The sequence below is a fragment of the Podarcis vaucheri genome (genome assembly GCF_965113315.1).
Source record: "Podarcis vaucheri genome assembly, chromosome: 12".
NCBI lineage: Eukaryota > Metazoa > Chordata > Lepidosauria > Squamata > Lacertidae > Podarcis > Podarcis vaucheri.
Genome location: NC_138750.1, coordinates 33,644,166 through 33,663,309, shown reverse-complemented (window position 1 = coordinate 33,663,309; position 19,144 = coordinate 33,644,166). Strand labels below are relative to the sequence as shown.

The 19,144-nt window shown below is 40.1% G+C and overlaps 1 protein-coding gene across 5 annotated transcripts in view; it reads right to left on the bottom strand.

The window, feature by feature from the left end:
* THSD7A (thrombospondin type 1 domain containing 7A) overlaps positions 1-19,144 on the bottom strand; it is a 272,706-nt gene that overhangs the window by 75,137 nt on the left and 178,425 nt on the right. For all 5 annotated transcript variants that reach the window (XM_082193871.1, XM_082193873.1, XM_082193870.1 and 2 more), the window contains 3 exons: positions 12,747-12,938; positions 5,050-5,284; positions 3,472-3,587 (listed from right to left, as the gene is read on the bottom strand). In XM_082193871.1, coding sequence (XP_082049997.1) covers positions 3,472-3,587; positions 5,050-5,284; positions 12,747-12,938 — 543 coding nt within the window. The remainder of the gene's footprint in view (positions 1-3,471; positions 3,588-5,049; positions 5,285-12,746; positions 12,939-19,144) is intronic.

The following is a 19,144-nucleotide window of genomic DNA, read 5'->3' as shown; positions in this document are numbered from 1 at the left end:
TGGGACCTTGCAATGAAGGGCAGGTAAGAAAACTCTTAAATAAATAAATACGTTACATTTAGAACAGCAAAATTCATTGCAGCAGCATTAGAAAAGCATTGAAAACTTACTGATTCAAATTAAGGCTGCAATTGTTGCATGTTAGATAGATTTATTTTTCCTCTCCGCTGCTATGTGATTGCAATCTTGAACAAATTGGACTGATTCATTATGTTTACTGGCATGCTATTTCCCCCTCCAGTTTACACATTTTAGTATGTAGGGTTTTTTTAAAAAAAGAAAAAAGAAAGAAGGAAGGAAAGAGCCACACTGCTACCAGAGAACAACAGATGTGCCACACTGTGTATTATATTGTATTTGTCCTGTTGAAAGGAGTGTGCTCAGTTTCTCTCCCTCCCATCATATTAAACTTCCCAGGCTCCACATGCTCTTTATTCCCTCAAAAGGTTACAAGTTTAATCTGTCTAATCCTTTATTAGTTGGGGAATACTCTAATCAGCAACTAGAACAACAGTAAAAGTGACTTTGTATTTGTCTCCGGCCCCCCAACCCCAGCACAGAGCATTAGCTGTGAACTATAAAGGGTATCTTTTCAGGGCAACAATCCCCTGCCTTTTGAAAGTAGGTGGCAATGAGCGAGCACCCTACGCCACAGGAGGATTAACACACATGAACGAGGTATTAAATTATTGACTGCAGCTATGATCGTGCATATTAAGATGAATGCTTCCCGCTAAGCTCAAAAAGAGAAAAAGGGATAAGGCAGAAATATCTGGGCAACGTTAAGTCAGTGGGGGGGGGGAATGTTCTGTAACTATAATTACAATGCAGGATGTGGAATTGCTACAGAATACAGTAAGCATTAAACATCTGGCAGTATGTGCTAAAATAAGATACTTATAATTTGCGTGTAGTTGTTGGTTCAAACCAAAACCTTAAAAGAAACCACTAGCACCAATCTCTTTTCTTATTCCCATCTTTCAAGAAAATAGGCAAAAGGAAAGCATAAAAGTAAGGAAAGCTTTGCTCAAGCATTTTTTTAATGGCTTATAAGGAGGGCAGAAGCCACCGGCACCTCTGGACCATGTGCCTAAAGTGCAATTCATCAAATACTGCTATATCACAAACTCTCCGTTCATTTAAATGTGGCCCTCCTAGAAGCTCAAGTCACAAATGCATGGTGAGCTCACAGGAAAAATATATAGACCCATCGTTTTAAACTTTTGGACCTACTAATGCAAGAGGCCCCTGTCTGTTGGATTCCTAATCAAAAGGTCAAAAAAGTCAAAAGGGACCAACAAAGATATTGCCCAAAACACAGAGAATTAAAGAAAGACAGAGTAGGGCAGAAAGAAAACAAACTGTGAAAACATTGTTGCAATGATGGCTTTGCACCACACCTGTGCACATCAAAACAGGATGGTTTTGATGGCCAGGCTTATGCCAGAAGGTGAGTGATATGTATGTTTTAAATTAATTTTTCCATGTTGTTACTAAGTGCTGTTTTGTACTTCAAGCCCTCAGGCTGGGCAGGCTACAAACAAAGATGCTCTTCAACGTTTATATTGAGCTTCTGGGAGAGGTCATTGGAGGATTTGGGGTACAATATTATCAATATGCAGGTGACACTCAATTCTATTTCTGTGTCATCAAAACAGGCTGTGCAAGTGCTAGACTGCTGTGATATTGACCAATAAAGTCATGCTGAATCCCAGCAAAATCCAGGAATCTAGGAATTGGCTGTGGATCCAGGAACTGGGCAAATTGCGTGCTTTATATGGGGCTGCACTTAGCGGAAGGAGCAGGTACATTGTCTGGAGGGTAATCCACCTTTTTTATTGGAGCTCCAAGTGTCATCAATGATGTGAAGCACCTGAGTAGCTATGGCTGCTTTGCCAAACCAACCGTTCATAGACTATGATAACCTTGCTACACTAATCCATGTTCTGGTACCTCCTGGCTAAATTACTGTAATGTGCTGTATACAGGACTACCTATGAAGGTAGTTCAGAAGCTTTATAAGTTAGCACTGGCTATTGCAGAATATAGCAGCAAGTATATTGACTGGCTTAGCTTTTTGGAGGCATGTTACATTGGTTCTCTAGAACCTGAACAGGTTGCTTATATGCTACTAAATCCAATTCAAAGCATTCATGCTAACTTATAAAGCTCTAAACACCCAAATATATGAAGCAGCATTCCTCTCTGTACCAGTCTGCTCATGTACTGAGATCTACAGGGGAGCCCCTTCTTTTGGTGCCTGCATAAAGTGAAGTTCATTCTTCGGTGACATGAGACAGGGCCTTTCCTGTAGTGGCATTTCACTTGCACCTTGCTCCATCCCTGTGTATCTTGGAGGATGGTTTGAGGATGCACCTCCTTTCCCAACATTTTGTGGGATTCTGAGATAAGGTAGCTAGCTCTAAAATTAGAAGCATGCACTTGCTGTATTGCTCAGATGTGATTGTACAAAGTAACCCACTCTGAGATCATATAAGGTAAAGGAAAGCAAAAGGAATAAGATATTATTGAATAAAAAAAAAGAAACCTAACTAAGCATAGCAACCGTTGCACAGAGTAACATACAACAGCTTGATCCAGGCGATCCTTAACTACGTGTGATCTCCTGCTCATTTATGGAGTCCATCTGTGCAGAGACTTCTCTGAAGGCTTCATTGTTTGGGAAGTTTTGAAGGCATGAATGCCGGATTAAGGGACGGGGTATCCCATGCCTGCCAATAATATTTTGCTCTCTCTCCTTCTGCCCACAGTTATACAGAAGTCATTAGGGTTCTCCTGCTATGTATGCTATCAGCACTATTTCCTCACAGTAAGCAAGAGCAGGGGTTTTCCCCAGCTGGAACTTGCTGGAACTCAGTTCTAGCATCTATCAGGTGGGCGCCATTGCCATTATGAGAGAACAAGGATTCATGGTGATTTTTCTTTTTCTAGAAAAATAGCACTGGGCAAGAGGGCTATTCCTCCCATATCATGTGATAAAGGAACTGTAAAGAGTCCAATGCAGCAAATAGGAGAAAGGTAGTCTTGGTAGAGGCCCCACCACAAGGTGGAGGCCTCAATTTGCCTTGGGCCCAAATCTATATTTAAATATTTGTAATCCAAATCTGATGAGCACCACACAGTAACCATGGTGAATCAAGCTTCTTTTAAATCAACATTGGTGACTGAGTGGACACAATTCAGAGGAGATTGAAATTGTTTTGTGTCTCACTGAAATCTTCCAAGGTGGAAACTTCGTTACAGTATGGTACAGGGACAAAAGCCATTCACTCAACATTTTTGAATATTCACCCAAGTTTTTAAACAAGGGTTACATTCTGCGGATCGTGCCTAAAGCCAAAATTGTGTATAGTCTAAAAACATTGGATTCAAGGGCGATTGGGTTTGCCAAAGTCCTTCTTCCCCAGACGCCTGCCCCCTTCCCACCCTCTTTTTGGTTTTTACAATTACCTTCTTGACATGATGAAGGGCAAGGTGTCCAATCGCTGTAAGGTGTCACAATGCAGTCTTTCCTACAGGGTAGCAAGCAAGGTCTAACGGTCTCAGGACGAAGGCTTTCAGGACACCTAAAATGGGCAGTGACAAAGGATAGGACAAAGGATAGAATGAAAAGTAAGTGGTAGGCCACATTAAATGCAGGGACCCAATCAAGAAGGAGTTCAGGAGAACCAGTATTGGGGGAATGGCCCATATACACTGTTCATTTTCCCCACTTTGACCTTCCCTTACAGATTACTTTATTTGCATCCCACTGCATTTCACAAGGGCTGAATGATGACAAGATTTTCAGTTATCACAGGGAGGTACCAAAGGAATTCTGCTCCCTATGTATATTTTAGCAATACTAAAGTTGTATAATTTGTCATATCACCAAACCTATCACATAACTGAGTGTGGGTGATTCCTTGTTCTGTGATGACCAGGAGCTTGGATGAAATTATATGTGTGCATGTGTACACACACACAAACAAACACACACAAACTAGCTATGCCATGGTAGAAATTTTTTATCTGAAATCAGAACTCTTCTTCTATTTTTGTGCATGATTAGGAAGAGGAATCCACATCTAATCAGCTCCTGGGAAACACATGACACCCTCACCATCCAGGAGGTGAGCTGCAATTTCACCATGTGTCACTGATTATCAAAACTTTGAACAAAATTTACATCATATGGTGGATCTATTGTCTTGTCCCTACCACAGCTGGTCATCTGACCATGCTTTAATGACCCATATTATTTATTTAATATATTTATTAGCCACTTTTTCCAGAAAGGTGAACTCAAAGAAAAACAAAAACATTAAAAGCAAGTGTAAAAACATCCTAAAATGCTCACCAATAACATATAAATAAAAAGGCTTGGTCATTCAATGTCGATGCCTGATTTCATCTAGTTTATACATTTGCATTTAGTTGCTATCTTGCCTTTAAAGCAAGCTACTGAGATTATAGCTCTATAGCTATATCCGTCCATTCTCTCCTCTATTTATGGCTTTCCACCTTATTCAAGGTCAAATTGAACTGAAGTAATATAAGCGGAAGTCTGTTACTTTGAAAGTTACGCCAATAATATTGATCTTGTCATATCACAATAATCCTTCCTATTAAGAAGAGTTTAAAACATGGTTCTCATTTACACTTTCACGTACATCTCCTCCTATTTAAAAACTTATTAAGTAGATTAACATGGTGGTTCAAGGGATCAAGCAACATATTTCTTTTTGCTTCACAAGATTGTACTCCTTATACACCATCACTAACTTATTATTTGCATTATTCAAACAGCAAAATGTAAACATTATGATCTGTTGTGCAAATTTGGAAACAAAGAACAATTCTGATAGACGCTGTGATTGCATGAGCTGGAACTCAATTGTTACATTCATTTTTATTATAAATTCAGACAAAACACATTTTAGTAGGCTATGTTATAATGGAGCTACACAGAGAAAAAGTGAAAAGAGCAAATAATTAGGAGGTTTGGCCAATCAAGGTTTTGAGTACCAGAATTTCTATTATATTTACTTTTTGGGTCCAACTTGTCCCACGTTGACCCTCAAACAGATGACTTTCCTTGTTTGCATCCCAACAGCACAGGTGGCCTCTCCATTCCAACCTGCAGAAGAATTGAATGCCGACACAGAGACATCCTCTACACACTGGCCCCAAGGTCCTGTTTGCCAGTGATACACTGTGCATGGATGTTCATTGCAGCTGCGTGTTTCCTGCAGCAAACTGCTGTTTGGGCACTGAAGTCCTCCTGGAAAAAGCAAGCGCACAGTGGCAGGGGAGGAAAATCATTGCAACGATAATTTAGGAAAAACAAGCTCAATAAACAAACTTGGTTTTCACTTCTTTGTTCTCAGGGTATGAAATTTTAATGAAGGCAATGTGTTGATATACAGGGATGAGGATCACAAACTCCCATCATCTCAGGCCAGTCTAGGCTGGCTGAAGCTGATGGAAGTATCTGGAGGGCAACAGGTTCCTTCCCCTGTACTATGTCATAGTTCTCGCTGTATTAAGCCTACAATTGTTTGGACTGTGATACTTCAGACTGCAGGTTAGGGGCTCTCACATGTCTAAATGCTCCTCAATACAGAAAATAAATCAGCCCTTGCACACAAAGAAAACTAAGGATGAAAGGTTCCAGCCTAGCCTTCTCCCTGAAATCTAGTTTTCTATGGACAGAGGTTAGTTTTTAATAGAGAACATTCAATCATGTGGGCCCTCACCTACAGTCTGAATGACACGGCCCAAATAAAGGTTTACCCCTTCAAAACTAGTCTAGGCCTAAGACACAGGTTTGGATGTAACGTATCTTGGCTTATTAATAGGAAATATGCATCATTGTGCTCTCATATTCCACTCCTTCTCTACTGCCCTTCTCACTCAGTGCACAATTGAAAATGCCAAGAGCAACGAGGAATGATTAAAAGAGCTGGACATGTTTAGCGTGAAGAACAGAAGGTTAGGGTAAGGCATGGGCAGGATGGTCTTCAGAAATCTGAAGGGCTGTCATAAAGAAGACTGAGAAAATGGCAGGACCAAAACTAGTAGACTGAAATTGCAGGGAAGGAGATTTCAGGTTGACCTTAGGAGCAGCTTTCTCATGGCAAGAGCTGTTCAACAGTGGAATGGACTACCTCAGCAGGTGGTAGGTCATTCTTTGCAAAGACTGGGTGGCCATCTATTGGGGATCTATTAGGATGAACTTTGGCTATTTACAAACAGTAAGTATATGCTGCAACTCAGCAAGTTGGGAAGATGAGAACATATTTACTATTCAGCACTGAACCCCCCCCCCTTTAAAGAATTTTACGCCAGCTGGCCAGAGGGCATGCTGGGTTCTTATCCAAAAGCTGCTTAATAGTAACTGTTATTATATCTAGTGTACAATGTCAAAAGAAATAAAACAAAAATCCAATGCACATTAGTAGTTGAGACCAGCCGTTCCAACACACACACACACACACACACACACACACACACACACACTCAATGTGCCTGAACGATAATCTTGGTCATTTGATTGCCCTTTTTACCCATTGTTGTCTTTTTAATTGTATATATTGCTTGTTTTATGTTGCTATGGCCATTGGCTAATGCGAATAAAGTTTATCTATCTATCTACACTGTGTGCTCACGCAACTTTTTTAAAAATAAGAACCCAGAGAGAAACAAGTTGGCAGAGTCTTTGAGAAGGGGTTGGGAAGGCTTCTCGCCACTGGGGGCTCTGGATGTCTGCCCCTGAACCTAGCCCTAATAGCCCTGGAGACAAATGAGTAGAACTGTGGGGATTTATTATGCAAGAGTACAACAAACCATGGGTTCAGACTGCACATACAATTGTCTACTTGGGCTAGACATAGTGGCTGTGAGGCAATCGGTATTGAAACTTACACTGTTTGTGTATGTATTATAGTGTCAGCCTTCTAAAAAAGAGAAAAGGCCAATAATGACAACATTCAGGAACCAGTGAGAAGGCCAAAATTATTCATTATTCCTACTTCAAAGTAAGCCCTACCATGCCATTGCCAAACTAGAATTGATCAGTAAGTTAGTTTAGTACTAAACAAATATAAACAAAGAACGAGGCTTTGCCTTCAGTTAGCACAACAAAGTTAGAAAGCTGTGTTATCTCCAATATCTACTGCCATGAGTGGTCACTGGGTTTGTGTTGTATGCATTTGATACAGAAACATCACAGGCATCTTGCAGTTTACAGCCTTTTGGCCACATTGCTTTACTTTCCCCCCTGTGCATATTATGTATATAAATTCAGATATATCTGAACACTGATATACTCCATGCATCTGGCAAAGAAGTTGCTGGGCCATAAAAACCTATGTCAAAGAATAAAATATAAATCTGTTTGTTTCTAAGGTGCCACAAAACTCACTAGGTGTTATTAACTAAATTATTGCTTTTCTCCCCAGATGTGGATCTCTGTGTCTATGTCCATTACTGCTCCCCTTTCCAAGTGCTACATTCAGCTAAATGTTTATTGGCAAACAGTCATGGTTCAGCCAACACATGAGAACAGGTATATGTTAGAAGGCTTCCAGGACGCGATTCTTCAAGGTAATAGATATTTTTGGTTGATTCTTTCTGAGTCCATGTTAGGGTTGCCGTAGGTTTTCCGGAATTTTCTGGACATAGCCGGTGTTTAGTCCCCTTAAGCAGCTTCCAGGCTGAAATATCTGGGGAAATCCGGACATATGACAGCCCATGTCGCGATTTTCATTAAAAATAGCTCAAAAACTCAATTTTCTTGTTGGGATTTTGCAAAACAAACAAACAAATACCTCAACAACTTTGGGCAAAACCAAAAAGCTCTGGATTTTCACTTTTTGAAATATGGCAACCGTAATGGATGTGGAAGTCATCAATGCAGTCCCTTACCCAGGAGCACTGTTATAAATCTCAGAACTGCTGCTACTTTATACAGCAATGAAGTTGTAAAAACATAGCATGTCATTGATCTCAACAGGACATGGTTGCAAGTAAATGTGTTTAGAACTGCATTCTATGTCACAAGTGACTGTAACAAGCAAGTAGAAAGGACTAGAGATATAACCAGGAGAACTTACACTCAACAGTCTTAGAGGATAGCACAATCTTTCTCTTACATATATGGGATGCTAACCAGTGACTTTTGTATTCAATTAATTAAAATTAATCGGTCTTAACACCCATTAGCAGCTGAAGGAGCATACCCATACAACCACACTGAATGTTAATTGGAACTATGTTGCTAATCTGCTATCAAAGCATTAATTGATTCATTAGAGTAGTTAATCGGCCAAATGCTTTCAGGCCTAAAATTACTTTGGTGATAAGACTTCAGAAAAAGCTTCCTTCAAAAAATATATAATCCAGGCAGGCATAGACAAGACTGTAAGAAGGTTCATGAACCAGCCATTTAGATTTCAGGCAAACAAGACTAAAATGGGAGCTTTGAATCAAATGCATACACACTATAGGGAGTGCTGAAGAACTCAATGCCTCTTTGATTTCTGGTCTGAAATACAGCTCATTCCTAATAGTAAACCTAAGCAGTGTCAGGAACTAAGAACCAAACCTACAGTGGGAGATATAGGAACTTGCTTTAGACTGGAAAAGCAGAATGTGGAAAGGTGGAGGGGAGGGTTAAATTGCCATGAACTGGCAGAACGATGGGCAAGAAGAGGAGGATCCCTGCGAGGGGTACAGCTGGGTCTGGGACACACCAGGGCAAGCAGGGGGCAGGGAAGGGAGTACTCACGGGGCAACAGAGGATGGCAAGAGGATGGGGGTCAGTGCACAGGAAGCAGAGCAGCAGGACCCATCACCAGAGAGCCCCCTGTCTTCATGAACATGAAAGGCTCTGATGTGTAGGAAGCAGCAGGAAGGGCACTCTAGGAGGCTGAGTCAGGCAAGGGCCCACAGCTCAGCTCCCTAGATGGCCAGGTGGGGCTCGCTAGCTCTGGGAGGAGGTGTGTGATTCCTCAGTTGGAGGAGGCTTGGAACAGGTGAGGGTCACTTGCCTCATCAAGCCCAGGCTAAGCATTTGTAACAGATGACCACATGCCAGGTTATCTGCAAGTAGATATGGCCATGTATAAATTTGAGATTTGTTCAGTTCAGCATTTGTAGCATTATGCTGCTCACTGCCTTTCTAGATTTTCAGGCTACGTTTTTGATGATCTCTGGAAGAAATTAGCTTGATGTCTGAGAGCAGATCAGCATCTCTTTTTTTATCAATTATTTAGTTGTTGTTTTTCCAAACAAGTAGAGAATGAGATGCAAGTACTTGACTGTATCAGGAAAAGTTTCCACACTGAGAATTCCTTCCAAGTTACAGATAAGCCTTTGCTTTGGGAATGATGACAATTTCCCCCCGCAGTTATTGAATTTGCATAAACATATCCCCACTACTATTTTACATAGCCAAGCTACTTAAGCATCTACAACTGAAATGCTTCCAGCCCAAAGGGCTTTTCTGCTGACAATCGAGATTCAGCATGTGTTGGCAGTGCCTAAAGCAGTGTCTGCATCCTGGCATAGTTCTCCCAAATCCAAAAATCTATTCCCAATTCTACCTTCCAAAAGCTGCACTAATTTAAATTTGGCTCCCACCATCTCCCAGAGAATCACTGCTGAAATTCAGCAGTATATTTGGATACATGAAGGGTTCCAAAGTGGGATACCAAAAGGATGTATTTCATGCCCAGTGCTTTAACATAAAGGCATTTTAAGGCCTAAGTTTCCATTTTTAAATAGCCTCTGCATGTCCCTCATGCCCTTAACTTCATGAAAATTTAAGCACCAAGCATGGAACATTTCAGGAGCTGATTTGTGTCTCATAAATCATGGAGCCAAAGAACCCATGCCTGGAAAAGTCAAAGTCTGTTCAACAAGCTTTTGAAAAATTGATTTATAGCTCGCCATATGCCAAGGACTTGGTAGGTGGAGAAGGTAACTGAAGTGTTGAATTATAGAGGTGGATTTGTGCCCCTCAATGGTCCCCTAGAACAGGTCAGATAAGCGGCCCAAGCACAGCAGAAGAAGGAAAAGTGGAATTTAATATAGTGAGATATACTTTAAAGTACATATATAGGACTAGTATGCACGTTATGTCAATCCATAGTTAAACTAAATTATGGTTTAAATGTGAACATGCAGTAGTATCCTGCTACACATTGCTAAAACTGTAGGTACTTTGTTTCTCCTGTGCTCCTGCTCCTGCCATGCTGTGGAGAACTAAGCCATGGTCCGCCTTTCCATAATGTCTGAACCCAGGCTTGCTTTTCTCCAAATAAACCAGGAATGGTAGTCAAAGTTTGCCCTTGGCTTGCCACTATCCATTAAATACAAGTGATTGTGATCGTATGTACAACAAGATGGCTGCCCCCATGATGTACTAATGTGTTTTTACCTGACAATGCAGAGATGTTGCACTTTGAAACTTCTCCAAGCAGCGTAAGTGTTTAAAGCCCCCAAAAGGGGGGGGGGAGAGAGCAAGCCCTGGATAGTCAAACCAGCCCTCAGAAAGGTTTGTAGAGCTGTGAACTAAACCACAGATCTAGGTTTTGTTTTGAGGACTGGTTTGACTGGATCAATGAGGTGGGTCTCACAGCAAATCCTAGACTGAATCAAAATTATCTGGCATCCCTAACGCTTACAACTTTTAAGCGTCTTTCAAAGTTGCTCTCCACCAAAGGGTTCGTGTTGACCTCTCATCATCTTCTTCTTTGCTAACTGAGTTGTGGACATAGAGAGAAAAAACCTGTTATGGGAATCCAAATCTGGTAATGCTCTCTGGTAGCTTGCTTCCCACTGAAACATTTTATGTCCTGCTGGAATTGCTTAAACAATGCTGTGCATTGCTGAAGGTGAGGAGACAGCCATTCTCTGTCAGGCAGTACATGGCAAAATTGCATAATGGATTTACTGGCATGGTGGGGACAAGAGATTTGATTGAAGTGAAGCCTAAATATTATAATCTAAACTGATACAGTTTCAGTTCGGAATTTAATCTGAGAAGTGAAAGTGACATGTCAGCTACTTTGGAAATGATATTACAGTTCCGGAGGATCTTTTATTCATAAATGTTATGCAGTCCCTACAGTCCAAGTAAATCCGTTTAATCACACATGCAACTTTTTTTTTAAATAAAACTTACTCTTCATACATGTGTCATGCTTTTTACATGTTGTTCCCAGGAGGTTCCCATGCAGAATATTTGTTCATTATTTCTGCATTGCATTTGTATCCTGTCCATCCATAAAGACACAAATCATATAAAAGACTGCTTAGCTTCAGCGCCCCCCAGATCATTCAGTGGTACAAATCACACATGCACCTTTCACAGCCAAGAGCTCAAGCATCTCCCATATGTACTCAAAAGTCTTTTGAAGCCTTTTCCACTCTTACTGCTCTAAAAGGGGCCTGTATGCCAGAAACAGCACACCTTTCAATGATCATCACAATATAAAACACAACAGTATAAATGCAGCCACCACGAAGGGTGTAAGAAGTAAGCAAACTCAAAAGCCTAACTTTTAGCATGCTTTCTACCTTTCTCCGCCAAAGTTTATTTTTTGGCTTTGTTTTCTTTTTGCTTAACTTCTCTTTACTTGGGACCAGGCTTTGTGTTCACTTCCAGACACTGAGACTACACTCTAACAAAAAACGTTCAGTTTAACATATCGTATTAAGGACTTTCTATGCTCCCGTGCTCCAAAATGCTGAGAAATTATAGCTATTAATCACCATGCCCTTGACAGGGGTGTTATTTCGGCAATATGAATATAGTATAGCTATACTAATATTATGAACCTATCCTGTCGTTCATTCTGGCTTTGCTACTCCCTTGGACCTTGATGGCTATAATAAAACTCTTGTTTGTGTATGTGGCCCATGAAAATACAAGTATATACAATGGAACTTCTGTTTTCCAAGTGGCACCAGCAAGGGGCACTCCACAAAATCAGGATGCAATTAACTAGGGAAGCCTTCCACAAAGACTCCAGCAAAAAAGAAAGGGAACTGTGCAAACCTTCACATGGCTATGTCTTGGCAGTGTCCAGAAGCCATTTTCAAGGTTGTGGTGTCTGCAAAGTGCATTTAGAAGCAGGCCTTTCATGGCAAGGGATTGATGTTGAACGGCTTGGAGGTACTGTTCTGATTTATATTAGAACTAGAATTTGCTGTCTTACAGTTAACTCAGCAACAGAGTAGCTGCTTGTGTATCTGTTATATCAATTACAAGCAGAACCCACAAACGGCTTATGCATGTCATTTAGGTCTGTGCAGAACACCTTAATTCATGGATGTCATTTGCATGCCAACCACCCAAACAACATAAAATACTCTAATCTTACTTGTTTACAATATTCTGAGACCTTGCACATGTGCATATGTAGCATCAGAGTCCAGAGTCCAATTTAATTTGAAAATGGGAGCTTAAAGGAAGCTTTAAAGGAAATCTATCTAAAACAAAACAAAAACTCACCTTATCTCAAAATGCACTAAAACAAACACTAACAATGTAAAACATAGTTAGAAAACGCAGAGCAGTGTTTTAAAAATACCAACAGTAGTGCAGAAACATATTAAAGACAATGTGTTAAAGTTGCACTTTGTCTAATCGCCCCCTGTTATTTCTGCAAATGTTTAAAAGGTAACATTAAGAATTCATAAAAATATGCCAAGGCTGCTGAAAGGAGTGACCTTACCTTCACCTGCATATGCCAAAATGGAGCGAGCACGCATCTGTTTTCCTTCTGTGGTTTTGCCAGAGCAGGTGTGTGAGCAGGAGGACCAACCAGACCATGTGCTGAGTACACAATCCTTTGGGCATGGAACTTCGCAGACGATGGGGACTGGATAGATAGCATCTCTGCACAGCTGTCTATCAACCTCTTCTCCTGGGAAAGAAAAGGCCAGTAGCAGTCTATCATTGCTAATTTAACTTAAATTGAGCAGTCTTAGTCCAGATGGGCCTACAAATAAATTAGATTTTGTTGTTTTGTAAAAACAAAGTAATCTGATTAGTTATCAAAGTGATTGTGTCTCCGTGGCTTGATGCCATTAAGAATATGCTAAAATCTTAAAATGCCCTCATTAATTTGAGGTTGAGCTGAAGTGGTGATGAGAGAAAAGTCCATATTTGCACTGTGAAAGAACGAGACTCAGTGTTAGCAAAGAAACTGAATTAAAACAACAGCAGCAGAAGAAAACCATACCCTTCTTTAAAACAGAGCACCACATTTCAGGTTAGGAATTATTTTACTGTGAATAATACCCATTAGGGGTGGGCAACTGTCAATTTCAGATTCTCTCAGTTTCTCATTTTTCCAAACTTAAATCCAGTTCTCCACATTTCTAGGTCAAGTTTGTGATTTTTCTTATAGTCCTCATGAAAATTCACCAGCATTTTGTTGCAAATTTCTCCTAACACACATATTATATTAAATTTTGCCCAAAATGCACATGTTTGCAAAGCGATATTCCTTAATATAATACATTTTTATATATCTTGTTAAAATAATATATGCATTTTAGGCACATTGTACCTTAGTATATGCATTATTGCACACCTTACTTGGCTGCAGAACTGCTTTGCAAAATTCAGAAAATCATGAATTTCAAAGGATGTATTTGTTTCACATCTTCTTTCAGAAAGTAAGAAATAGGTAAGTTCATTGGGGGGACGACTAAAATTAGTTTGCTCTGCCTCTCATTGACTCAGGCTCCACCTACTGTTTGTCTTCCTGCCTTCTGCCCCACCAGTCCCAATAGTACCAGCTGCCACTGGAAATGAATCCAATTTCTCCCTCATCCTTAGTATCTATACAATTGAGACAGCAATAACAGCAACACCTTACAGTGCAATCCTATGCCCAGTACTTATTTCTGAGTGTGTATGCATAGGATTGTAATATAAATTATGATAAATTACATGAAAGTCACTGGGGCAACTCACAAGGCACTTAATTTGACAACTCCACATCTACTTCTAGCATCGCAAAGATTACAGTTGGCAACATAAAGCATCCTTTTCCTTTGCTTTAAGTCATTTAGACTTTCTTCTGTTTTACTGGCAGCCTTACTTTAGAGTGTACAGAAGGCTGAAACTACAAATTATGGACCAGTTAGCTAATTTGGCAAATCTGGTTATGAATTTCCATAGTCCCACAAAGCAGGTATGGGGAAGCTCTTAACACTTTGGCTGTGACCCCGTGGCTTTTATAAACTGTAGGTTTGGCCAAAGTTCTGCTGAAATCAATCGACCACGCTTTCAGGCAATTTGTCTAGGTGTGCGATATAAATATTCAGGGATCAGCAGGACAGTTTTCTGTGTACAATGCCCAAGATAAGCACATCTTGCAAAATGGGGATTAGGAACAGCGTTCTTTCCATTCTTCCTTAAATATTCGAAAAGCCTGTCAAAGGGCACTGGAAATATTTGAGGACAAGGAGCTATTCAGGTGTCTGTTAAGAAAAACTTGAAGAAGACGAGTAACTAGTTTTAGTTGGAGCCAGAAGAGGTTTCTAAATGCATCTGATTGAAGATACTGGCAAAAACCTCTTAAGAGAAGCATGGGATCCCAGGGGAATCACTGGCAAAGTGCTATTCCCACAAGTCTTTTAAGAGTCGACCTTTGGCTAGGACAGCAAAAGGCTTTCGGGGAGAACATTTTAAAACTCTTACATCAAAAAAAGATAAAATACTTGGTCCCACTTCATCATGAAGACCTAGAATCTCTGCACAAACTGTCCTTATTTTGTGAGCAGCAGAATATCAGGTTATATAGGTGAAGAAATTCAATGGCATTACGTATGGCTTATCCTTTGAGACTTCTCTGGAGTACGTGTAGTGTCAACAAAAACTGAAAGAGAGAGTTCATTATGTTGCGATCAGTTCATCAGGTCAATCATTCCACCGTAACAGCTAGTCTCAGCAATATAATTGAACATCATGATGTTCAATAAAATATAAGGCCAAGGTACAACAAAACATTTGAATTTTTTTAAAAAAAATTCAATGTTCAGCTATCACATTCAAGACAGCTGTCAATATTGATAAATAATTGCTTATTTATTTGTCAGAGGAATGTTCTGGGGCCCATGGAAGCTGATGAACAAATCATGTTAACTGTCATATTTACTTTCTTCCAAACCTCTGGCCTTACTTTTATTACATAAAAAATGTAAAAAACAAACAACAAGCCAACAACTTCTGAACAGACAAGTTGGAAGATGGCAGGTATTTTGCTTTGGATGTGAGGAATATTAGTAGCTGGCATAGAGATAAAGAAAAAGTGAGAGATGTTTTAGGCACAGGGAATTCATGCCTATGCTTGCAAATTCCCCCATATCTTTCCTCAAAGGGCATAAGTTTGATTGGTGTACTAAAAATATGATGGCACATAATCGAAGTCTCTTTTTCAAAAAATAAAAATAAATCAGAATTGCCTAAAGGCATAAAAATATAGTCACTAAATGCATATTGGAGTGATGTATTAAAACCCAGACTACTCATATGCACGTCTTATTTGACTGGAGGCAACAATATGGAATGAGGCAATGCTTTATAACAGTTACTTCATCTCTTTGGGGGTTTATGCTGTTTAGATCAAATTGTTTCTAAGATTTCACTAATGATTTTATGAACAGCTTAACCTTTGTGGGCCCCACAATTTATCTCACAGCGTAGCATGCTACCAGGAACCAATCAGCCTTTTGCTGGGAAAGTAATTCCAATCACATCAACTGGCAGAAATTCCAACAGAAACTAGCTACTGTTGATAGAATCATATTTTATTTTTATCATAATATGGTGACACATAATGGGATGCAATGACTGTGTGTGTGTGTGTGAGAGAGAGAGAGAGAGAGAGAGAGAGAGAGAGAGATTATGTTTCCGTGTTTCTTTTGGATCCATGTTTTTCAGCCATAACACTGAACTGAAACCTTATCTTCTTTCTTCTTTTGTCTCTAACAAGCCCTGCTATGTGTTCCCCAAGCAAGGGATTTGCCATTTATCCTTAATTTGGGCATCAGGTAGCACAGGATAACCATGAAAGTGATGGGAAGAAATTCACTGCCCAGGGATCAGACCAGTGGAAGGAAGCTTCAAAACTTATAAAAGAACAGCTGCTAATGGTATACAGTGGTACCTCGGGTTACATACGCTTCAGGTTACAGACTCCGCTAACCCAGAAATAGTGCTTCAGGTTAAGAACTTTGCTTCAGGATGAGAACAGAAATTGTGCTCCGGCGGCACAGCAACAGCAGGAGGACCCATTAGCTAAAGTGGTGCTTCAGGTTAAGAACAAATTCAGGTTAAGTATGGACCTCTGGAATGAATTAAGTACTTAACCCGAGGTACCACTGTATCGTGTTGACTGCATTACTGCCTCCGAGCACAGATGGCTTAAATGGATTGGCAGCAGACCTGACTGGAGTGAGGCATTTCCAGGTCAATGTAATCCTAACCCCACTTTTCTGGGAGTAAGCCCCACTGTATTCAACCGAATTTACTTCTGAGCAGAATTGATTAGGATTGTGCAGTACATTTCACTGTGTTCAAAAGGGCTTACACCCTAATAAGCCTGTTGAGTGTTGCAGCTGAAATAATCTTAGAACCAGAAAATCATGACAAGGCAAAAGAAAAAAAGCAACTGACTAGGTCACTAGGAAATACCTCTGTCCTTCTAAAAGAGGCAAATGCACTACCCATTTGAAGACCATCAGTTCCACTGCATAAAAGCCAATCAAGAAAACATTCTCCTTAAAAATATATGAAGGACAACAGCCCAACCCCTGACAAAGTTTGGGTTGCTGGTCAAAGAACTGACAATAATATTTAGTTTGCCGAAGAAAATACTGACTTCACTATAACACTATAACATACAGAATCAAATTACTATAGAGCCTAAAACATCAATATATCATTTTTATGTAACACAAAATAAATAGAAATCCATTTAATCGAGGCAATAGTGAAGAGCGGAAAAATCAATCACATATAAGAATATCTATCTATCTATCTATCTATCTATCTATCTATATATATCACAGTACAGCTGCATTTAATACAACTGTCCTTTGAAATTGTAAAGGCAGAAATGGGTGAAGGGGCATAAGCTGTTGTCTTGAGCTCAACATTTGGTGGTAGATTAGAAGCTACCTGTATACCAAAGCCCTGCTGTTTTATCAACATTCTGACAGCTTAGAATTAGCTTTTGTAGAACAATACCATTCTACATTAATATTCAATGGGTACCTCCCCTCTGGCTTACATCATTTTTGCTGTTAAATAAACAAAAAGAAAGAAAGAAAGAAAGAAAGAAAGAAAGAAAGAAAGAAAGAAAGAAAATGTTATAATGCTATTCAGTGGGGCTTATTCCCAGATAAATGGGGTGAGGACTGTAGTCTCATAGAAACAATGGGACTTGAGATAGCCATGACTAGCTTGTCTCATAGATTTCAGTGGGACTACTGAATGACTAACATAGTCTGGAACCAGCCCACTATCTTTAAAAACCCATTATGTTTTCTACTTATGTTGATGTAAAGGAGCTGAGCTGAAACATAAAATCTCCGAACTGTAGATATGGCTGACATATGCATTTTGCAGGGTAAAAAAAGCACAGGTGGGAAAACTAAACTAGTTTATCACTGTCCTTTGCTTTCCAGGAAAACCACAATGCTACTTCTGTTTACAGATGCCTTCAAGCCATGCTCTGGGGCCAATAAGTGATTGATGGAGTGTAGCAAACTCTGAGTACACTGACTCCCAGAAGGCCCCTTGGATTGAGGGTTGTAGCTGCCAAGGTTTACACAGCTTCATGTAAAACATTATGTCAATTTCTATGAAATTACTGAAATATTTACATCTCATTTGTGTGAAGCAGTAATGACCATCTTTTTAATACAAAGCAGACCAATTCACTGCTTTTGAAAGCTGATAGCCTATGATATAGGTAACTCTTTTAATGGGTCAAGAGCAAAGTGCTTAGATGGAAAGCTCTTGAATCTGAGCAGGCTGAAAACAAAGAGTAAGGTTACCGTAACTACCATCATAGAGCTTCAGTATGCTGATGACAATGTAGTGTGCACACGCTCAGAGGATAACCTCCAAACCATCCTAAATATCTTCGCAGAAGCTTACAGAAAGCTTGGCCTGTTGCTCAACATCCAAAAAACCAAAGTGCTGCACCAACAAGTACAAAAGAAACCTCTGTAGCACCACAAATCCAACTCGATGGTGTAACGTTGGAAAATGTTAATCACTTCTCCTACCTAGGCAGTTATCTTTCCACAAGGGTCAACATTGATGCCGAAATCCAGCATCGCCTGAGCTCTGCGAGTGCGGCTTTCTCCCAATTGAAGTGCAGAGTGTTTGAGGACACATTCGCAGGGAAACCAAAATGCTTGTTTACAAAGCTATTGTACTACCAACCTTACTATAGACTTGTGAAACATGGACCACTTACAAACGCCATCTCCAACTTCTCAAAAGATTCCATCTACGGTGTCTCTGAAAAATCTTACACATCACTTGGGAAGACAGGCGAACTAATATCAGTTACTGGATGAAGCAAAGATCACCAGTGTTGAAGCAATGATTCTTCAACATCATCTTCATTGGACTGGTCATGTTGTGCAAATGCCTGATTATCATTTTCCAAAGCAACTACTCTATTCCTAACTTAAAAATGGAAAGCATAATGCTGGTGGTCAACAAAAGAGGTTTAAAGACTGTCTCAAGGCAAATTTTTAAAAACATAGTATAAACACCAACAACTGGGAAACACTGGCCTATGAGCGCTCCAGTTGGAGAACAGCCTTTACCAAAGGTGTCATGGACTTTGAAGACACTCAAACTCAGGACGCAAGGGAGAAACGTGCTAAGAGGAAGGCACACTTGGCAACCACACCGTGATCAACTCCCGCCCGAGAAACAATGTCCCCACTGTGGAAGGACGTGTGGGTCCAGAATTGGCCTCCAGAGTCACAGACTGACTGTTAAAACCATGTTTATGGAAGACAATCTTACTCGGCTATGAGTGATCGCCAAAGAATAAGCAGCAGCTTAGCTGTACCATCAAGACCAATGAATGAT